General features: G+C 43.4%; 1 protein-coding gene across 1 annotated transcript; it reads left to right on the top strand.

The window, feature by feature from the left end:
• The first annotated feature begins 9,044 nt into the window (after positions 1 to 9,044).
• Positions 9,045 to 15,215, top strand: crip1 (cysteine-rich protein 1). The gene is made up of 5 exons (XM_030443835.1): positions 9,045 to 9,224; positions 13,338 to 13,432; positions 14,288 to 14,345; positions 14,796 to 14,855; positions 14,991 to 15,215. The coding sequence occupies exons 1-4, from the start codon at positions 9,185 to 9,187 to the stop codon at positions 14,834 to 14,836; spliced, it is 234 nt and encodes a 77-aa protein (XP_030299695.1). The 5' UTR covers positions 9,045 to 9,184; the 3' UTR covers positions 14,837 to 14,855; positions 14,991 to 15,215.
• Positions 15,216 to 20,567: the final 5,352 nt, after the last annotated feature.

Genomic DNA, 20,567 nt, shown 5'->3' with positions numbered 1-20,567 from the left:
ACAAAACGTTCCTCCTTTGCTGCTGTAGTTATTGCAACAGCCACAAGAGGCCGCCGCCTAACAAGAACGTAAACAACGGAGCAACGTTATCCATTTGGAGCTGTTTTGTGTCCATCTGAAGAATATAAGTCCCATCTTCATTCTCTCTTAGCTCTGTTTTGGGTCTTTACCAACTTCTGAGGGAATCACTGGTCTGTTTAGCAGCTAAATGCTCAAATGTGTTTACTAGCTAGTTGGCAACTTTGTCTGTCTACGGCCTGCTGAAGACGCTATGATAGGGAGGGAAAAGAGAAAAGCACTATGAGTCTATTAAATTACGCTTACACAGCTGTTAATATAAAAATATTTATCAGTGCAGCTTTAAGAACAGATTATGTTTAGTGCTGAGTTTGCAAAAGGCAAATACTTCTTGATTGAGAAACGGAGGCCAGAAAAATAGCATAACAGAAAGTCACGATACGAAGGCAGTTTTTTTCAGAATGCAGCAGGAAACAATTAGAATCAGCGCTGAAACACAGGGACGCCACTAAAAACCTATTAAAACATATGGTATTGTTTCACAGTCTCACTCTGCTATAACTAATCTTCTTGTGCTCTCATTCCAAATAATATCCCACTCTCCGCCATTTCTATAAAGCGATTGTGTGATTGTGGAAAATTGGAGTCATGCCTTTTTAGAATAAAACACCCCTTCAGTTCGATCCAGCGTGTCTTTTTTTTTTTCCCCCTGCTTACTATTCAGCTAATGAGTTCCAGCCACTTTTGACGGAAAGAATTGAAGGTGACACTGCGTAACTGTATTTCACTAACACTTAACCAACACTAGCAAAGAAACACGTTGGGAGTTTGTTAACGAGGAGAACGAAGGTAGGCACTTTCTGTCAACGGGCAGAATATCAGCCACAGTGAGAGAGAGAGAGACCTGAACATGGAACTCCTGCTGCACACTCGCATTATTCAGAGTGAAATATGATGTTTCTGTCTCAGGCAGAAAACAAATTATGTGACAGTGCAAACGAATAGGCTATATGCAAATAAATCTTAAGGCACCAAACGGGTCCCAGGAGGAAACTGGGAGGCTAATACAGCAGTGGCAAAACCAGATGGTGATGATGTGCAGGCACTTCCACAAGAAGAGGAGAATAAGACTGAGAAATCCTACTTGACCTATGACGTAACGCCAGGATTAGTTACCACTTTAGGTGGAAACACTAAGCTAGTTAAGCCCACATGCTAATGAATACAAACATGCTTTTTAACCCATTCTGTACACTTTGCTCATGTTTTTGGGGTTTTTTGGAAGGTTACAAGGTTAAAACGAGCTCTCGTGTCTACTGCTAACATGCTTGAGAGAGGTGCATTGTATGTAAATTGTAACGTATTGTTACGTTTCCCCAGAAAACAGAACCCGAAAGCCCACATAAATCACAAAGAAGGTCAAAGCAAACTGGTTCCTCGGTGTCTAAAAGGTGGCGGTGGGAATAAAACCCACGGCCAACCGTTGATTCTATCAAAACAATAGACGGGCAAAAGGAATGGTACGAAAAAACAAAGGTGAAGTGGGAGTCGCTGATAAGGGTTGATAGAAACTGGCCGAAAAAAAGACCTTGGAGAATCTCTGATCCGTCCATAACAGTACACATCTTAATCATTATTCATGAAAATGCAACATGAATCTGCCCTCACACTGATCACACGTATCACACTTGGCTAAAAGTGACTAGACGGGGGAATTTTCTTTCATGTCTTTAAAAGGAAATGATCACACAGCGTCCTCAGAAACACGCGGCCTGCTCATTTCCTGTTATTGAGGAACTCGCTGTTGCCATGGCAGCGGACACAACCCTCCCCAACAAACAATTACCAGTTGCCAAGGAAATTGCAGCTTACCGCAGTGTTTATTTGTTTGACCTTCTCTCTTCCGTCTGAATAGTTGAGCTCATGCCAGGTCCCAGCATTAAATGAGCCTTAATGATAATGGTTTACCGTAGTGCAGTGGGTTTAAGTGGCTGTTTTCAGTGTGTACAATCTGACTGGTTTTTATGGGACCCTTTTTTTGTTTTTTTTGTTTTTTTACGAACATGTCTGTAGCAATATTTTTCTTCTGAATGGTGCCAAATTTGGGTTTTCCTCCCTTGACAGTTCCCATGAAGACCAGCATGCCTGAAATGTTCTTACACCAACCAACAGTGTTCGGCCATGCATGTGTATGTGTGTGTGTGTGTGTGTGCAGCGCATGAGAGCATTTGTTTTTGATAGAGAAGCCTCAGCTGACAGGCATCCAAGTCAAACAAGGCTTGAACTTGGCCCCAGTCTCTGACTTCTTGCACAGAGGCTCTGGATATTCAGGTGAGGCTTTGCAACCATGGGAAAAAAACAGCTCAGTGTATCAAAACATGGGCAAGTACTCCTGAGTCATGGGCTGTTGATTCAAATCTGAGACACGGTCACTCTCTTTGCAGATGTTCAAGGCAAGGCAGATAATGATAATGATTTTCAAGTAAACTACGCTCTGTGTTTAGGGATATTGGTGGTTAGAATTTCTTCAGCAACAGACCAAATTTTCAGCCTTTTCAGCTGACGTGGGCGGCTCCAATGCTCGGAAAAATGTTTGTCTGCTGTGTTCCCGGTTGCAGGCGTGTAAACACAGGGAATCTGACAAATCCTTATCCTTTCACCACTTCCTGCTTGATTCGCAAACTGAAAAGATAACGAATGGATGTTGGATATGTGGAGGGTCGACAAGACATATTTCAATGTAAAACAACATATTTGGTAACCTATTAGCTCACGTTAGCATCCAACAACGTCCAAGCTGACGCTACCGTCCGATTACATCCACTACGTTTAATTTTAAATAAATGTGTCCCCCTCACAGTGAACCTATGTCACGGTCAGAATTTGATCCATTCGCTCCTATAACATTTGAAAAGACGAGAAAACCTGCACAATTAAGTCAAGATCCGGGTAATTTGGTACCCTGCAAGTGAGCAGCTTGCATGTTAAATTGCTTTCATATGCACAGGAGATTTACAGGCGATGAAGCACTGATGGAATTAACTTGACTCATCAGCGGTTTATATTCCAACACTAGCATTCTAAAACCATTTTTCTGACGCGGAGGAAAACTAGTGCAAACACTTGACGACTGCAGTGATGTGATTCTGAATAAACTGCAGCCTTTCAGCCGGTCCTGTAAGGATGCCAATGCAGCAGTTCAAGCGAGCAGAATTTAATGCCCCAGAAGAGCTGATCAGCAGGATGTTGTGGCCACACGTGACAGCATTTCCACAGAGTCAATTGGCCGGCAAGCCAAAAGAATCTTCCCTGCGGTCGCCGGGACACAAGCGTTCACTCAACATGACAACACTGATGCTCACGTCGGCCAGTCGGCAGCCTGCAATAGGCCGCAGGGATCTGTTTGCGATTCATTCAGCAGCAGACGGTGGGAAGCATGTTCAAACAAGCTAAGTATAACTCAGGGCATTATTGATGAAAGAGAAGGGACAACTCAATGATGATGTGACGCAAGACAAATGAGTCCACAAACATGTCGGCGAGCTGAGTGATTGTGATCTTCAGGGCAATTGAGGAAAGTCTTTATGAAAGGGAACAGTGTTGGGGTGTGGACAGTTTTAATATTACTCATGTGCATATGTCATATATCCTCATCACTCTTGCAGTATGTCATTTTAGGTCAAAATACAACACAAACGGTACTGGAACAGATTTTTAGTTCCTCTGATTATGAACGCATTAGTACAGTCCTGACTGACGACACTTGCCTACAGGGCAGGACCAATCAAAGACTATGACCTCTGATGTGGGGATAAGCAATCGATCCAGAGACGATTAATCACCACAGCAACCATGACAAAGCACAGATGCTCCGGCATTTCCCCGTCCAGCTGAAATCAGAGGAAACGTATGTGGAGCGTGAGGTAATGAGAGCATCAAAGGCGAGCAGAGATAAGAGCGCAGACGTTGGGGAAAAAAACCTGGAGTGTGTCCAAGAGAGGAATAGTGTGCGAAGCTGTGTGAACCTGCGTGATATACAATGTGAAACAAATGGGTGTGTAGAAGAGGGGTGTCAGTGTAGTGTCACTGAAACAGTTTGTGCTTGCAGATTTGTTGATTTTCATGCTTAATAGAAACAGGAAATAGGAGGCAAAAAAGGGGGGGAGCATGGTGTGGTTTTTTCAGCTTAAATGCTTCCTGTTTTATTTTGTGGAATTCATCCTCAGGCTTCTTGTTGTGACTCTCCACTTCCTGTCTTTGTCTTTTTCTCACCCTTTCTCTGTGTACATGTATGCATCATTTGCTCATCAGCAAAGTACATCTGGTCTCCTCTTGTTGACAGTTCATCTGCGTGTCCTCACTTGTCCTCTTGTGTTCCAGTTTTTGTCCCTCGTCAGTTTCTGGTTGGTTCTAAGTTCTGCATTCTTAATTTTTGCTTATACTCTCTTTTGCTTTTTTGGGATTCTATTGTAAATAAAGCTCTCCTTTTGTTTTCTGAACCTGCCTCACGTTACACATCTTGAGACAGAAATATGGAGCAATATTAATATTCATTTAGAGTCGTGTTTCTGCTGCCCAAACAACAAATCCAATTCTGATACTAACTCTACTTTTAACTCGGTTTTGGTCTCCACCATCTCCTTTGGGAAATATCTTGCTGTTAAGCTTCCAAGAGTCATTTTCTGCTTCTCGATTTCCCTCGATGGTGTAGCTGGCTAATCGCCACAGCTGGAAACGAGGTTATCGAGATCATAAAAGGCTTCAAACTCAATGAAAACTGACTGCATCTACGGTGGATACATGTTGGTATTAGAATGTTTTGTTTCTAAGTGTGTGTAACTGAGGCACTTCCCTCTACGACTTGGCAGCTCCACTGAATGGACACAGTGTCCTCCTCCAACAGGCTGTGGTCCCTCCTGGCTTCATGCTCTTCCAGCCTCACCTCCTCCTCCCCCTCCTCCTCATCCTCCTCCTCTGGGTCTCCATCTGACAGAGCTGTACGAGTGATGGACGCCACCCCGCCACAGCTTGTTTTACTTCCCTCCCCGATTTCCCTAAAAACAGATCATGTTTGCTTGTGTAGCACTCTGCATGGACCCTGATCTATCACTGTGTATAATTATAGCGCCGCTCGCATAAATTCAGCGAAACCCAGGAAATATTGGTACAATTAAAACAAGCAGAGCGCTGGTTATTTTGAGAATCCACGACAGGAGATTTATCAGGCTCATTTCGCCATTCTGCATGTAATTTCTGACTTTCTCCCATTAATCTTCCTGCAAATTGAGAGGCCTCTCCAATTTCCTCCTAATTTCTGCCACAATTTAAACGTCAAATTAAACGTTTTTATCTCGATTCTTGGATGATGAACTACCATTGTGGGGAGCTGATTTTCTCCCCCAAAAAATATGAATGTAGCAGGCTATGATGTCATTCCACTGAATGTTTTGCTCCCAAATGTAAAACACACTTTATCTGACAGTAGCTCACAGTAGCTGCTCTTACAGTAGCTCCTCTGTGTTTAGTGAAATTCAAGCCAAGAGGTCGAACTGATGAGCTCGTTTTTTGGATCGTATGAATTCAGTGGTTAAAGGTCACTGCATGTCTGAATGTGTCTGACTGATGTGAATGGAACACAAGGGGGGAATGTGACATAATAACATATCTGGTGCCAAATCTAGTCCCTGTTTACAGTTGTAAATTATTAGACTGACCACTTTACAAGATTTCAGCGCAAATCTTGCGGCAGATTCTGACAGATGTGATGCTGAAATGCTTTGCAGAGTGCTGCAAAACAAAAGCGAATACCTTCCACGCTGAGCTTGGAGATAAACACTATTTATGGTAAATCCTTATTTGTCAGGGCTGTTGCCAGTTTTTTAAAAGTAACCTGCCAAACCCCTTGGAGAAACTGTGTTATTTTCTACAAGAATCTGAATTTTTTGTAGCTATTACTTTCAGTCAAAATTAACAATCTGATGTGGAATAAACTGACAAAATCCCATGAAATATGTCAAATCTTGACTGTCGAACGCAAGCTATCCTCGCTGGTATCTCACCCCAGTTGCTAGAAAAAACATTGCCAAAGTACGTTCTTTAGGTCCAATTTCCTGCTTTGATGATGTTGCGGTTACAGTCTGGTTAGGTTTAGGCACAAACACCACTTGCTAAGGGTCAGAAAAAAGATCACGTTTAGGCTAACAATATCTGTTTTTGTTGCCACAAACAGCTGGATAGTTTCTGAGGTCTCCTTAAAATTATCCAGTTGTGTCACACTGTTAAATGTCTAAGCGCCATGGTTCCTCGTCAAAAGACACAGTAGCACATACAAATGTTAAAACACAGTCTTGAACTGTGGTCACTGGCTTGGTTACCTTTTCTCTGATATGGAAGTCAGGTCATATAAATGTAACGTGAACATATATATCAGAGATATTGTTGAAAGGTGAATAAGGTAGCCTATGTATGACACATGAACGTTGCAGAAACGTTAACAGCCAGCATCTTATTCTTGCGCCTGGGCCGCCTGAAATCTTCAGAAAGTGTGCGGTGACGTGCCATCTCCACTGCACATTAATGTCCTCATGTGGTAGCAGTTTCTGTGCTTGATTAGTCATGGAGAACGCGAAAACCTCCATGTTAATCTTGTCTAATTTAAGAGAGGAGGAATGATTGCTGAAAGATGTAATTACAAGGCAGTAAGAGGGACCCATCGGGGGGCCAACCTCACTGGCTGGACCACGGGACCAGTGAACAGAGTGCGTGCCGCTGAGGCGTGACACTCGGCTACCTGGGTGGCTGGCAGAGATGAGCTCTCTGATTAGTCTGCAGAGGGCAGAGCATCTCTGACTCACCCAACGAGGAAAATTACAAGGCTCTCATCTTCTAGGACTTCTTGCAAGAACCTGCAGGTAAATCTGTCGCTGCAAACCAGATTGAGAATAAACCCACATCCAACCCCAGTCAAAGATGAATCAAGACTAGAAAATGAAAATGTCATGATGGTTACTTGTATAAGTAAATCTCACAATGCCTTCGATCGAGAGCGAAAAGAAGAGCCAAAGGTCTGCGCTGAACAGACAGGCTGACAACATCAGCGTTTTGTTTGGTTGCCATGGGGATTTCATTAAAGCGCTCTTCGGGGGTTTGCTATCTCTTAGAAATCATTCAACTGTGGTCGAAAACAAACCCAAGCAAGCTGCAGGTGTGTGTGTGTGTGTGTGTGTGTGTGTGCGTGCGTGCATCTGCAGCATGCGTAGACACCACATAAAACTTAAGAATAACAGGATAGCAAACGCCCATACGCACAAAACGCAGGCTTGCAGAGACAGAGACCATAAAGGATCAGGTCAAAAGCCGCCCTGGAGTTGGGGCGTGATCCGCCTGTCTTGTAATGATTACACCAAGAAACTCAATGAGCTCAAAGTCGGCACAGAGTCCAAGTCAAAGAGATGTGTGACATCATCATCGTCATGTGCAGTCACAAGCCAATACTGCGGCTGCTATTCAGCTGCATTTAAGTCCGACACCATTGTCTTGTTCCAAACAGATTTTTAACGCTATTAATAAAAAAGGGAAATGGTTACAAATGTGTTTAGATTTAAGCTCATTACCTGCATTTTTCAACTATTTATCCACATGCACCCCTACAATGGCTACAACAATTATAAAGCTCTGAGGACTTGGCTTATTCATCAGATGGGTTATCTCTGAATAGATAGGTGGAGTCGCATATCAAGAAGATTATGGCGGAGCAGCGGGGAGGTCCGTTTACTCACGCCATGCACACAGTAAATAATTAAAGATCGGAAAATGGCATCTTATCAACTTTTTATGCTACTTGTTGTGTTTAAGTTTATGGGTAATTTGATGTTGTGTTCTGTAATACATGACGGGTGATTCAAATGGGAGCACTGTCCAGTGCAAAACGTCCCTTTGAGGACAACCTCAGACCGATGACCTCTTGTGACCCCTGTGATGCTGGGTCGTGGTTGTTCACACAGCTCTGCAGCGGGGACGGTGGAAAATGAAGTTGCTGACGAGAAAAGCTTTTGTTAGAGAGCATTCATAATTTAGTGTTTATTTCACGGAGGCATTCTGAAGATTAATTAGTGGTAAACTAGAGAATGAACCGCAACCGAGTAATTACCTGAAATTGTCAAGTCGCATAGGTTAAACGCAACTTCTAAATAAAGAACATTATTGTATTTGTGTGTTTTTGTACAGAGTTCTTACATTAAAGTTGAACATGTCATCAAATATATTAAATTAGACCACTTTGGTTTGCATAATAATTTGTCTGATATGGTTTGGTATGGTCATTTTACAGGAGACCTATTATGTTTTTTTGTTTTTTCTATAGGTTCGCATGTAAAAGTAAAGAAAGTTGGAAATCAGGTACAACAGAAGCCCTTCTCTCCCAAAGAAAACACGATTCATTAAACGCCTCGCCAGCAGTCTTGACTTTAATTCTGTGACTTTGTGACATCACACTGCATTTTTCATTTTTATGTTTCACGACTAGCCTGGCACATAAGAGGTTTTTTTTTTGTTTTCTTGTTGTTAGCAGTGCTTGCTCAGGCGTGTGTGAGCTGACCAATCAGAGGTGACTGGGGGGTAACCCAAATAAAATCATGAACTGGAAAATTAGCATTATAGGTCCCCTTTAATATTCCTCATCACGCTCGTGTAATTTGCATGTTGAACTTAGATTTAAAGTGAGAAACTTTCCCTCTAAAGCACATGATCGTGAAACCAACAAAAATAAAAATCCAAATTAATAACCTAAAAATGTAATTTTTTGAGAGGAGGGAGGCCTTAAAAATCACATTAACCTTCAAAATACATACAAGAAGCTCCTTATAACTGAGTCCTAACCCTGAGTCCTCCGTGTCAGAGCCCAGTGTGATGTGTTCTCTGCACAGGCAGACTCAACACAAGCCTCTCCCACTGTCAGAGAGAAGAAGAAGAAGGGAAAAAAAAACAGAAAAGTTTCAGTTGCACTATTTCCTCGGTGCTATAAATACAGGAGGGAGCGCACATCTGCCCTTCACAGCGAGGCGTGGTCAGTCAGAGCTAACAGGTGGGCCGGTGAGAAGAGCTGCAGTCACACTTCATCCACAGGATACCTCTCTACACACACCAACACACACAAGCTGCAGCAAAGATGCCCAAGTGCCCGAATTGCCAGAAGGAAGTTTACTTCGGTAAGATTTTAGATTCTTTTCTTTCTGAGTCTGTATATTTCCTGCTCAATGTAAACTAGCGGTTTCTTTTCTTTTTTTTTTCCTGCACAAATGAGGAAACAGGAAACTGAGTTGAAGCAACAGGCTGATAAACTGTACGCACATGACGCAAGCAGGCGATTTTAATCTATATAACACGCGATTCGGCTGCTAAATAACACGTCAATTGGTATTTTTTGGGGGGGAGATTATTAAAGCGTTGGAAGAAGTTTCCAGATCTTTCACTTGCATATAAGTCTCAGCGCCACCGTGCAAAGATATACACGTGAAAAAAACTTGCATTCAAAGTAGGAAAAGTTCAAATTTCCTTCGTGCAGAATGCCTCCCTCCTGTTATATTATCAGATCATCACTGATGCAATAACATGCAACAAGTACTGCATGCTGCTGGTCGATGTGGAGCTCATCTCTCACCGCTTCATGTACTTTTTGAGTGATTAATCGAGAAAGAATGCACGTGTGTGACATTACATGCAAAATTCAGGCTTCATAATTTCAATGTGAAATGCCAATTTTCAAAGTAATGAACTAAAACTCTTGTGTGTAGTGAAAAAGTACAGTATTTCCCTCAGTGACATACAGAAAGTAGCAGGAATTTGAAATACTTTGGGAGTAAATGTATCTGATTACTGTGCAGCATTGAGAATAGTGGTCCAAAAATGTAATAATATGACACGGACAAACTATTCTGCAGACTTGGTACTTATACTGTTGACCTGACTTGGCTTTGTATGCATTATGGATAATGTTTTTATCTTAGAACTGCTACTTTCACTCAGGTTAATGATTTGAAGGCTTCGACCAGCACTAAATATCACGCAAGCAGTACTTTCTTCTTGTACTTGGTTGAAGTGGAGCTAATTTGAATTTAGTTATGCAATTTGGGTTGATAATTTAATCCATAACACATCATATTTTTACAGAACAGAAGTTTTGCATGTAAAATCTTCGTCTTAAGCTCAGTAAAATAAGTGAAGCAGAGTCCAAAGAGCAATATTTTTTTTACTCTGGAACAAAAGAAGAAAGCAGTGGAAAATGGAAATCCTCAAGTAAAAGTATTGTGCTTCAGTAAACGTACTTGATTACTGAAAACAATGGTCCGAAAATGTAACATCATGTGACTGACAGTGACCGTACACACAAACTGTGGCTAAATTTAGGCACCGGTGCGCACAGACGTGAGCGCGAGACTTTTGCACTTTTATTTCTTGCATTGTCGTGCTGCTGCTTCTGCAGTCGTATCGAGCTTGCCTCATCCAGCGCTGAGTATTTTGATGTGCTAACATTTAAGCACATCTAAAATGTTGTCGTTTACTGTTTTATGTACCTTTGGGTCCTGTTATCCCAGTACCAGCAATCAATAATGCATGAAAGTTTAGACACGTAAGTGTTGGATGTAAAACACCCTTAGCTGTTTATTTTTCATGTCTGACTACATTTTTGCACAACTGTCACTGCACTCTGTAGACTTCCTCGTTATCAAGTTACTTTGGAGTTTAGCATCTGTGCTCCGTGCAGAAAAATGATGGATGAGCTGCATGAATAATGACCCGATGGTGTTCCGTCTGTCGTGAAATATGGCTCCTCGCTTCCAGAGCGATCCTGTAGGTCCGTCTCGCGAGGACACCATCAAAGCAGGGAGCAATTACCGCATCCGGGGAGGTACGGGACAGCTCCATTTTATTCTAGCCTTAATCCATTGACCACATTGTCTGCAGCTCGGTAGTGCACACGGAGTGAATCTGCTCTGGGGAGACGCGCCGAGGCCAAACACAGAAATGCAAAGCCAAGTCTTTTGACTGTCAGTCAGATGAATTGACCGTGCAGCCCTGGGAAGCCGAGCTTCCCCTTCTTCCTCTTCGTGGATAAACTTTCCCGCTTGTGGCCAAAACAAGCAGACCAATTTGTTTCGGTCAGAACAAGCCAGCCGATCGTTTTCATTTTCCATGCTAGAAGACAGAAAAAAAGGTCTTTTTCCAAACTATATCTGAGGTCAAATATGGGAAGAGGCTCTTCCCTAAACCGTTTGCATCAATTTCCCTCCAAAGCCTTCTCGCTCCATCATAAACTTACATCACAAAAACATCACACCTCGCAGCTCCACCCCCCCCCCCCCCCCCCCCCCCCCCCCCTCTCCTTTGCTGCTCGTCCGTCTTAATGTTTCGAAGCCCTCAGATGGAAACAATCAGGCTACTGCTGCCGTACTGAATGATGAAGGGGAACTTGGTCCGGTTTCAGCTACCAAAAAAGAGCAGAAGACGAAACAATTTATGACACTGCTTTTGCTTGAAACTTAAGAAGCAAAAAGAAGCTGAGGTGTTGCGAGAAATTAGACATTACATGTTAATTAGCGGGGTTAACAGGCCCTTTGTTACCTTTAGAAGCGTCAGCTTTCCGCCAAGTAAAATTTTAGTGAGTCTGAAAGGAGATTTGGAGCGCCTTGAGAGAGCCAAGCTAGCTGTTTCCCTTTTGTGCCCAGTCTTTTTGTTAAGATAAGCTAACGCGGCTAGCTGTAGCCTTATATTTATTGGACAGAGAGGGGTATCGATCTTTTCATCCAACTCTTGGCCAGAAAGACAATGTATTCCCATAACTATTCTTGTAATACTTTCGCAGATATAAACCAAGGTCAGAAACTCCAGTGAGCGCATATTTTCAGAAAACAACTGACCTTTGGAGCATTGGGCGCTAACGGGCGATCGTACAAACGGCCTGTCGGTCTTGGGGTACTGTGTCACTGTGGGCAATCCCCAATGTTCATGCCGCTAAAAGGGTATAACTGTGTTCACGGTCATTCACCCATTTCTGAATCCTTCAGACTGCATTCCTAGCCTCTTTTTATTATTATTATTTTTTTTATCTTGACAAAGTGTTATACAACCTCTCCATGAATCTTTTTTTGGGATGGAATGAATACTTGGAACAGCCTCCCTCGCGGTGTGTTTTTCTGTTCAGATCTGTCCGAGTGTCTGTTTGCGTACTTTGGACGGCGTCCCACAATGCTCCAGACAGCGTGAGTTTGATGCAGAGAGCAGATCGCATTATTCTGCAGCCTGTCGCGCCCCATTTCTCGCCATATCATCAGGTAAAATAAATAGCCCGTGCACAAAAAAAGTATGCCTTATCAGATGTGTGTACAATGAAGGGGTAAATCAACATACGTGGGCGCCATCGCAGCTGATCAGGTTGGACTCAGAGACTCCCCTCCGTTACTAGCTGGACAGGCAAGAGCACATTTGAAGTTTAGTAAGGTAATTATTTTTCCGGTCAGACTTCATTCCGAGCTGAGGCCTGCCTCTTTCTCCATTTTCCGCTGCCCGTTGCGTAATCTCATGCCACATCAGGTTATTTTTAGGCAGGAAACTATGTCAAATGCTAATATTGTGGGAATGTTTCGGATGCCAGAGGCTTAACCTGAAACCAGAATAGCTAACGACTTCCTCTTATGTGTCTAAAAAATGTGGCAGAGGTTCATTTTTTGCGAGTTTTCTGCTCCTCGGTTCCGACGAACATGAGGTAGAAACAGACTCGGCTCTTGATAACACTTCTCAGCGTTCTGCATTTTTCTGTGCTCACCCTCCCTGACCGTACGCATCGTCGGAGCGAGGATCCTCGTGATCGCAGGAGCCGTCCAAACTCTTGTCCATCTCCTCCATCAGTTATCCGAAACTCAAGTCGGCTGGGCTCAGTTCCTCCCCACTTTTTACGGTCCCCCTGATGGGTGTTTGTGCAGATCGGCCCTGCAGATAAAGACGGTCTTTATCAGAGTTTATGAGGCAGGAGGAGGACAGATTCCTCAGGGACAGTCTGTCCTCGTTTTCCCCTCGGGCGCCACACCCAAACAGTGTTCTCAGAGCTGTGTGCAAAAGACGGCGTGCTGTTGCTCTAAAACTGATATCGCTCCAAAAAATTCACAGGACTATGAGCTCATGCTGTGGTCTGAGAGTAATTACACCGGACCGCAGACCTGACCCATGTGATATCCTGCGTCGCCTCCGGAGACTACAGTAGCTCTCTTTGTGGTGGAAGTTCAACACTGGGGGTTAATAATTCTGTCTTTTTGTGTGTTTGGCAGCTGAGAAGGTGACGTCGCTGGGGAAGGACTGGCACAGGCCCTGTCTGAAGTGTGAGAAGTGCAAAAAGACGCTGTCAGCAGGGGGACATGCAGAGGTGAGGCGCCTGGAATACACAGCCAACAGTACAGACAGCGGTACCCTCTAGTCTTTAATGTGTGCGAAGGATTTTGGTTCTGATTGCACTTCGTCAAATCTGACAGCCTATTGATTTTGCAGTACTTTTTTTAACACTTACGTTATTAAAAAAAACACAAAAGCATTCTGTTTCGTAGCACCTCCCACGGTGACAGCGCTCTGCTGGCTACTACAGCCCACAAACTGACTAGTCAAGTACACTTTTACATGATGGGAGAGCTAGCTTGTTGTTCTAAATCACATTCGAGAGGCTCCGTGGTGCAATCGGAATTTATAACTGACACACAATTCTGATTTCTCTTACTTTGGAGGAAGGCAAATCTGAGGCTGCATGTGTAACACACTAATGTAGTCTGATAAAGAAGCTTGTGGTTTATCTCTACAGTTTCAACACACATCATCAACATGACTAAATTAGGCTTCAGAACTGATCGGAGCCGATCGTTCTTGGCCCTGTTAGTTCATTCACCAACACCAGGTTTGCAGCTTCGATTTTTGACATCTGCGTGTCAGTTACTGGTCTGGTCGCAGCGGAATCATGTCACGCTGATTAAGAAATCTACACAGCACGCTGATGGCGGGACAGGGATAGCGAGTTAGACGCATATCGATAACGTCACTGCATTTTACAGCAACTCGTCTGGTATCGCTCCACATAAGCACGAAGCGTCAATGTGCGGTCGATGTACGGATAAGAAAGACAGCCTCCAAAAGACTGGACTCATTTGAACATATTTTAGCAAGTGCCTTGATGTTTTTTAAATGTTTTTATATTTCCAATACACCCACGCTGACACAACTCTGCCTCTTACAGCATGAAGGCAAGCCGTACTGTAACAAGCCCTGCTATGCTGCACTGTTCGGACCAGGAGGTAAGAATGTTCTCCTCAAATCATTTCCTGGAAGCTCAGTTTGCGAGTCTCACACCTCTATCCTAATGTCTAAACTTTGATGTAAAATGAACGCTGCAAAGGCTGGCCCTGGCAGCCATGACAGCAGAGGTTCACTCACCTTTGTTTATCAGACTCTTGGCCAGAAACGCCCTTAGTGAAAAAGTGTGTATTGTATCTGATTGCGTCGAGGCAGTAAAAGATCCTTTCAAAGCACACACTTTCACCTGACAGGGTCACACGCTCAATAAACCAGGAGTTACATTATTTGGTTTGACTCTTATCTTGAGTGAAGGAAGTAGTGTAAATTCACTCTCGGATTTCCAAAGTAAAAGCCTTTCTGTGTTGAAACCATGAAATCTTTTCACAGTTTTTCATCAAGGTTGCGGTCGGTCCAGTGATGTAACGCTTTCTGTCTCTCTTCTCTCGCAGGATTTGGACGTGGTGGAGCTGAGAGCCACAAATATAATTAGAAACCTTGTAACTTGAAAGGTGAGGAGCACATGTTCGTCATTCATCCACCAAATCATTTGCATGCATTTGCTCATTATCACACATTTCCATGCTCTTTGTCAAGGTTAGCAACGACCTTGACTCTAAGCAAATCCATCTCTGTTTCGTCTTCAGGCTCAGGCCCAGCAGTTAAAAAAAAAAAAATGTTGCCTGGAAACAAGATCGAAGAAGCCCAGCAGGCTCACGAGTCCCAATAAAAAACAGCAAACGAACTGCGTTCTGATTCGGCGGAAACATTTTGTGTGCGTGTGTTTTTATCCTCTGTTTTCTCTGTCGTCTGAAAGTGATTCATTCCTGTTATTGAGGGTGGACGTTCTGATTAAACACTTTTTAAATTTGTGTCCTTCCTTGTTTTTATTGTCTCTGTATGAACCACTCTTTAGTTGGAGCTATGTTTTGGTTATTGAAAACAGCTCAGCTTTAACTCAGAGGGCGATCAGAATCAAACGATTTTCACCAGAAGATCTGCAGAGTAAGCCTGACACTAATTGGCAAAACATCGTCACTGCATAGTCGGTTTGCTGAGGCTTTTAGTCCTGTTACATAACCTCCCTCACGGAATTGCAAATGCTGAAAATGTCCTATTTTTTAAGCTGTGCTACATGATGGCTTTAAATGTGAGATTGAAATGAAAATGAATGCCCATTTTATGTGTGTGGTGGGGAATGTGGGTTTGGGTTAGGTTTGGGGTTAGGGTTAGGGGGTTTGGGTATGGGATTAGGGGGTTAAGGGCGCTGCGCATTAAAACATACAGGCTCTGGCATTCTAAACAACAAGCCGCACCCAAAAGGGCCTGCATTTTTGGAAAGTACCCGTCTGTCTGAGCAGGGACTTTTTCAGAGGTAAATTAATACCGCCAGAAACTTAATTTAGGTGCTGGTCCCTGCAGTGGAAATACATTTAAGTTCCTAGTCCTTACGCAGGGTTCCTGCAGTGGAAAAGCAGCTAAAACATCAGTCCCGCTCATGTCGGTGCAGTGTGGGTGGCTTGGAGTGGCTGAGGGCCCGGCCTGAGCCTTTGCAGATCCACCAGATGCTTCCTCTTTGGGGTTTTTTTTTCGGACTCCGTTGCCAAACATTTGCTCCGCACGGCCACCCTCACCGTCCATGAATCACGCAGGAGCCACCACCACCTCCGCCATGCCTTGACCATCCGCAGCATGACGGTTGCCGTGGCAACAGACGCAAACAAGGACCCAACAGTCAAGGCGGCGTGGCCGTCCGTCTGGCTGTCACCCTTCTCCCTGCAACAAAGACGCTCAGTGTCACAGGCAAGAGCTCGACCAAGGCCACAGACACCGAGGCAACAGATGAAAACATGCAGAGGATGTTGAGTAATGGAGCACAAATGTCTGTTCATACATTTATTAAATTTAGTTTGGTGAGAGGGGTTGACATTGTAAGCTACGGCTTCAGCCTGCACCTTTTCAGTCCTTACTATGATTCTTTTTACATGTATTTGTTATTTTGTTGCTGTTCCATTTAGTTCGGTAAGGCATACAAAGGGAAAAACGACTTCAATAAAATATCAGTATCCTGAGGAGGATCATGCTCCCCGTCTGATTCATCTCCGCATCAAAGGTGGAGGAGCGCAGTGTTTCCCTGTTTTAAAATGGTCTGCTGGTGTGTGTGTGCATTCCTCCTCGATAATAATCGCCCTTTTTCTGAGAATGCAAAATACCTCCACCTCACTCAGCTCTCTGCGCGGTAAATACCAACGTTTTGTGGTGCGATCCGGATGTTCGCGCGAAGCCCGCAGCATTAGCCAAGTTCACGGTTTAATGTTTTAAAGACGCACGTGCACCGATTACACTTCTGGCTCCATGTTGAGCCTTAATGTATTAAACTGAGGGTAATTTCCTGACATGATTACAACGGAGGCATCACGCAGGGACATTCATAAAGCACTTAACGTTGACTTACACTGCACTTAAAGTGAAGTGCTGCCGGTTATTTTTTTTTTTTTTTTGAGCGGGAAGTGAAGACCTGCTGTGTCAGCAGGAATCAGAGACCCTCAGTCACGAAGCTGTAAGAAATTAGACTCCTGAGCTTATTAAGTGTCTCACATCTATTATAGCTCATGCATACATGCAGAACGTGCTGAGCTTCCTCAAGTCAGCTTCATAAAAAGATTAATTGAAACAGTCCGGTGGACAGTGCGGGGGTCGACGTGAGAGGCAGCGTAAAAAACGAAATGCACATCTACAAATAACAAATGAGAAAGCAGACAAAGTGAATTAAAGACTTATTTTTCGTGGCACTCGACGTAAAAAGAGTAAAGAGTGTGAGAAAAAAGAAAAAACATTCATATTGTAGAATTCAGCAACATAGATTAGCAAATGTAGATGGCATTACAGTGTACAAACGTCAAACTCAATCTTACGATGTGCCGTGAAACTGGCATTATTTCAACGTTAACGATCAATGAAATGCTTTATAAATCTTTTATCAAGCAACTGTTTAATGTTTAGTTGCAAGTGATGTTTGCGATACTTTGTAAATGATTGATAAATGCTGTGTAGCTGATGTATAAACATTATTTGTGCGTCAAGACAGGTGTATATAAGCCGTATATGAAGTGCTTGATGAATGGTTTTTAAGCATGTCATTGTTTGGAAACAGTGAAATAACTGTTAATTAATGATGGTTATTGGAATGCTATTGACTGGTTATTTACAGGCTACATCACTGAGGAGGTTTGTGCATCAATCTGTACATCATTTCCATCAAATTATATAATAAAGGTTACTCTGCATGATGATTACTTAAATATTTGGTACATTAAGTACATTTTGCTGCTATAAAGCTAATTTTAAGAGGTTCAACAGGCTTAATATTAACATAATTTAGCCAGATTTACAATAAAGTATGAACAATTTGACCTTCTTCTGAAGATTGTATAGCGTTTGAAACTTTTAGGACTTTGGCGACTCCTAGTGGTAAAATATAGAAAGATAGTGTGGTAGACAGACAGACTAAAATAAAACCACAGGGATGTTGAAGGCAGAACAGATACCAGTTCAAATCGGCACGTCAGAGTTAACATATATTGAAACAAGAGTTTGTTTCTACTGTTAGTTATAAATAATTGTGTGTATTCTACTCCAGTAAATGAGGATGTGTAAACCCTGTATGAGCTCTCTCAGGAAGATTACCACAGCGTGTCTGGACTTCCTGCTTTTATGGCTAACAGACAATAAATCAAAAGTACACAGCAGTCCTGATGAAAAAAGAGAGAACGCTTCGTATCCTTGAGCACAACTGTGAAGACTTTAAGCTGCATCAGATGTGTGAGACCAAACCGAGCTGTAAAATCAGGCCCGCCAGTATTTTTTAATATGGGCCGATGAACTCACACACGCCTCCGCCAACATCTGTCTCTCATACAACAATGATCTCTTTAAAGGAGACCACTTAGAACATTAAAGTTCATTTGTGAAAATAGCCTATACGTTTTGCCGGTCTGCCGACACGTGGGCGAGTTTCCGCCACCAAAGAAAAAAACCTGTTAATGTGATTTCAGAGCGCGACAGAAAAACGTGTGAACAGGAAATCAACCCTTTACTTTTCACTCTCTTAAAAGGCGATCTTTAAAACGGCTCGAAAATCATTTCACATACGTCAATGTCGTTTCCCTCACTGCTTTCCATTAGTAGTAAGGGTTTTCTACGAGGCTGTTGAAGTGTTTAATACACACAAAATACACGATTACTTCCATGCTTACTGCAGCAATGACGGCGGGAACTGAGACATTCTTATTGTTTAATTCATTGAGGAAAACTACACAAAAGACAGGTGATCCCCCTTTAATGCTTCTTAAAGCTTGGGTTCCCAATCTGGGGGTCTAAATGGGTCTCAGTGTTAATGTAGGCAGTCACAGGATGATAAGTGGGAGAGGAGAGAGCCAAAATTTAACATGTTGCAATGTTATAATTCACTCTCTTTCTAATCGCAGACATGGACAGGACGCCTGGAAGTAGGCAGAGTTTTGTTTTTAGGGGACACAAACCATAAAAGCAGGGAACCACTCTCACAAATGTGCAGTATGAGGCTAATCTCATGCTAAGCTTAGCGTAACATAAAGACTGGAAACTAGGGGAAACATTTTAGGTTCAGACAGAGCCAGGTTAAGGGCAGCTGTGGTTCAGGGGTAGAGCAAGCATCTTGTTATCGGAAGGTCGCTGGTTTGATTTCCCTGATCTGTGTACCAGAGTGCCCTTGGGCAAGATACTGGAACTCCAAACTGCTCCTGATGGGCTGGTCAGCACCTTCCATGACCGCCACCGCCATCAGTGTATGTGTGAATTACTGTAAGTCGCTTTGGACAAAAGCCTCCGCTAAATGTAGGATAACTGTTTTCTGCTTTTAATGCTAAGCTAAGCTAACCAGGAGCTGATGGTTACTTAGTATGTACTGTACACACACACAAGAATGGTATAGATCTTCTTGAGGAAGGGAACCCAGAAATCTTGACTATTCCTTTAAAGATCCGGTTCTTGAATCAAACACTGTGACTTTATTTTCTATTTTACAAAGAGGTTAATATCTGAAACGAAACTCCTCGTCTCTAACATATTCCACCACCCATCCAAATTCAGTGCGTGAAATCCAGAAACGTGTCCTGGTCGACCTCTCGTCTTGAGAAACGGTAACTCGGGGAGCGCCTTCGGCTCCTGTGAGGATCCCCCAGCATCCTGTTGGAGCCTGGCTGAACATATCAATCCAGAGGCTCCGGCAGAGTTTCACTCGTAACGTACGTAGATGACCAGCCAAGGCCCTGGAAAGATGAGTGTCACGGTGGTTACTAAGCAGAATCTGGTCTTGATTTCTCTAATTGAATATGCATGCCTGGCCCAGACACTCCCTCCTGCTGTCCCTCTTTCCTCCTTCACTCCTTGATTCCTTCGTTTTTCCCCCTTCCACCCCCGACCATCAATCCCCTCTCCCTACACCTCCTTCCATCCTCCCCTCCCCTCTAGTTTACAAGGACTGGCCTGCAGTTGATTAGTGCTGCTGGATGTGTCTCTTTCCATTGCTGCGCCCCGTCTCAGCAGATGTGTATAAATAGGCCCTCTGGCGTTGTAATTGCTAATAAGGATCCAGTGTGTGTGTGTGCAGAAAAGAGGAGCTCCTGCCATAAGCATCTGTCTGGCAGCCAGCTCCCCCCCCCCTAAACACACACAGAGAGGGGATTGATCAGCGACTCCAAGCCCAGGAGGAAGCCTCTGCCCTGGGGTAGATAATGAGGTGGGCAGGCCTCCGAGCTTGGGCCTGGATGTATGAAACACATCAATCGTGTTTTTTTTCCCCCTCTGTTTAAGCCAAAGGGTAAGAGTCTGGCAAACACTCATCTGCTCCAATTAGCCTCAGTAACAAGAGTCCCCCTATTAGAGAGCAATAAAATCTTGGACACCTACATTGGTTTAGGCTGCTGTGAAAACTTTACACTCACCGTGTCTGTAAGAAACACTCACGACATTAGTTCTGAACCGGGACCCGAGCGAAAAAGGATCGACGGATCGGCAGAGATCTAACAGACAACGGTTTGGATCTACATCAATCATATTGACCATGTTAGCATTTAATACAGCTTCTGAAAGCCGCTAGCGTGGCTGCAAAGTCCTTAAGTTGATATCTTAATGACCAAGACTTAAAAGATAAGTTCACAAAAAAAGAAAACAACCCTCATGCC

The sequence above is a fragment of the Sparus aurata genome, chromosome 16 (genome assembly GCF_900880675.1).
Source record: "Sparus aurata chromosome 16, fSpaAur1.1, whole genome shotgun sequence".
NCBI lineage: Eukaryota > Metazoa > Chordata > Actinopteri > Spariformes > Sparidae > Sparus > Sparus aurata.
Note: the sequence above shows the minus strand (reverse complement) of the source record. Positions and strands in the feature narration are given on the sequence as shown.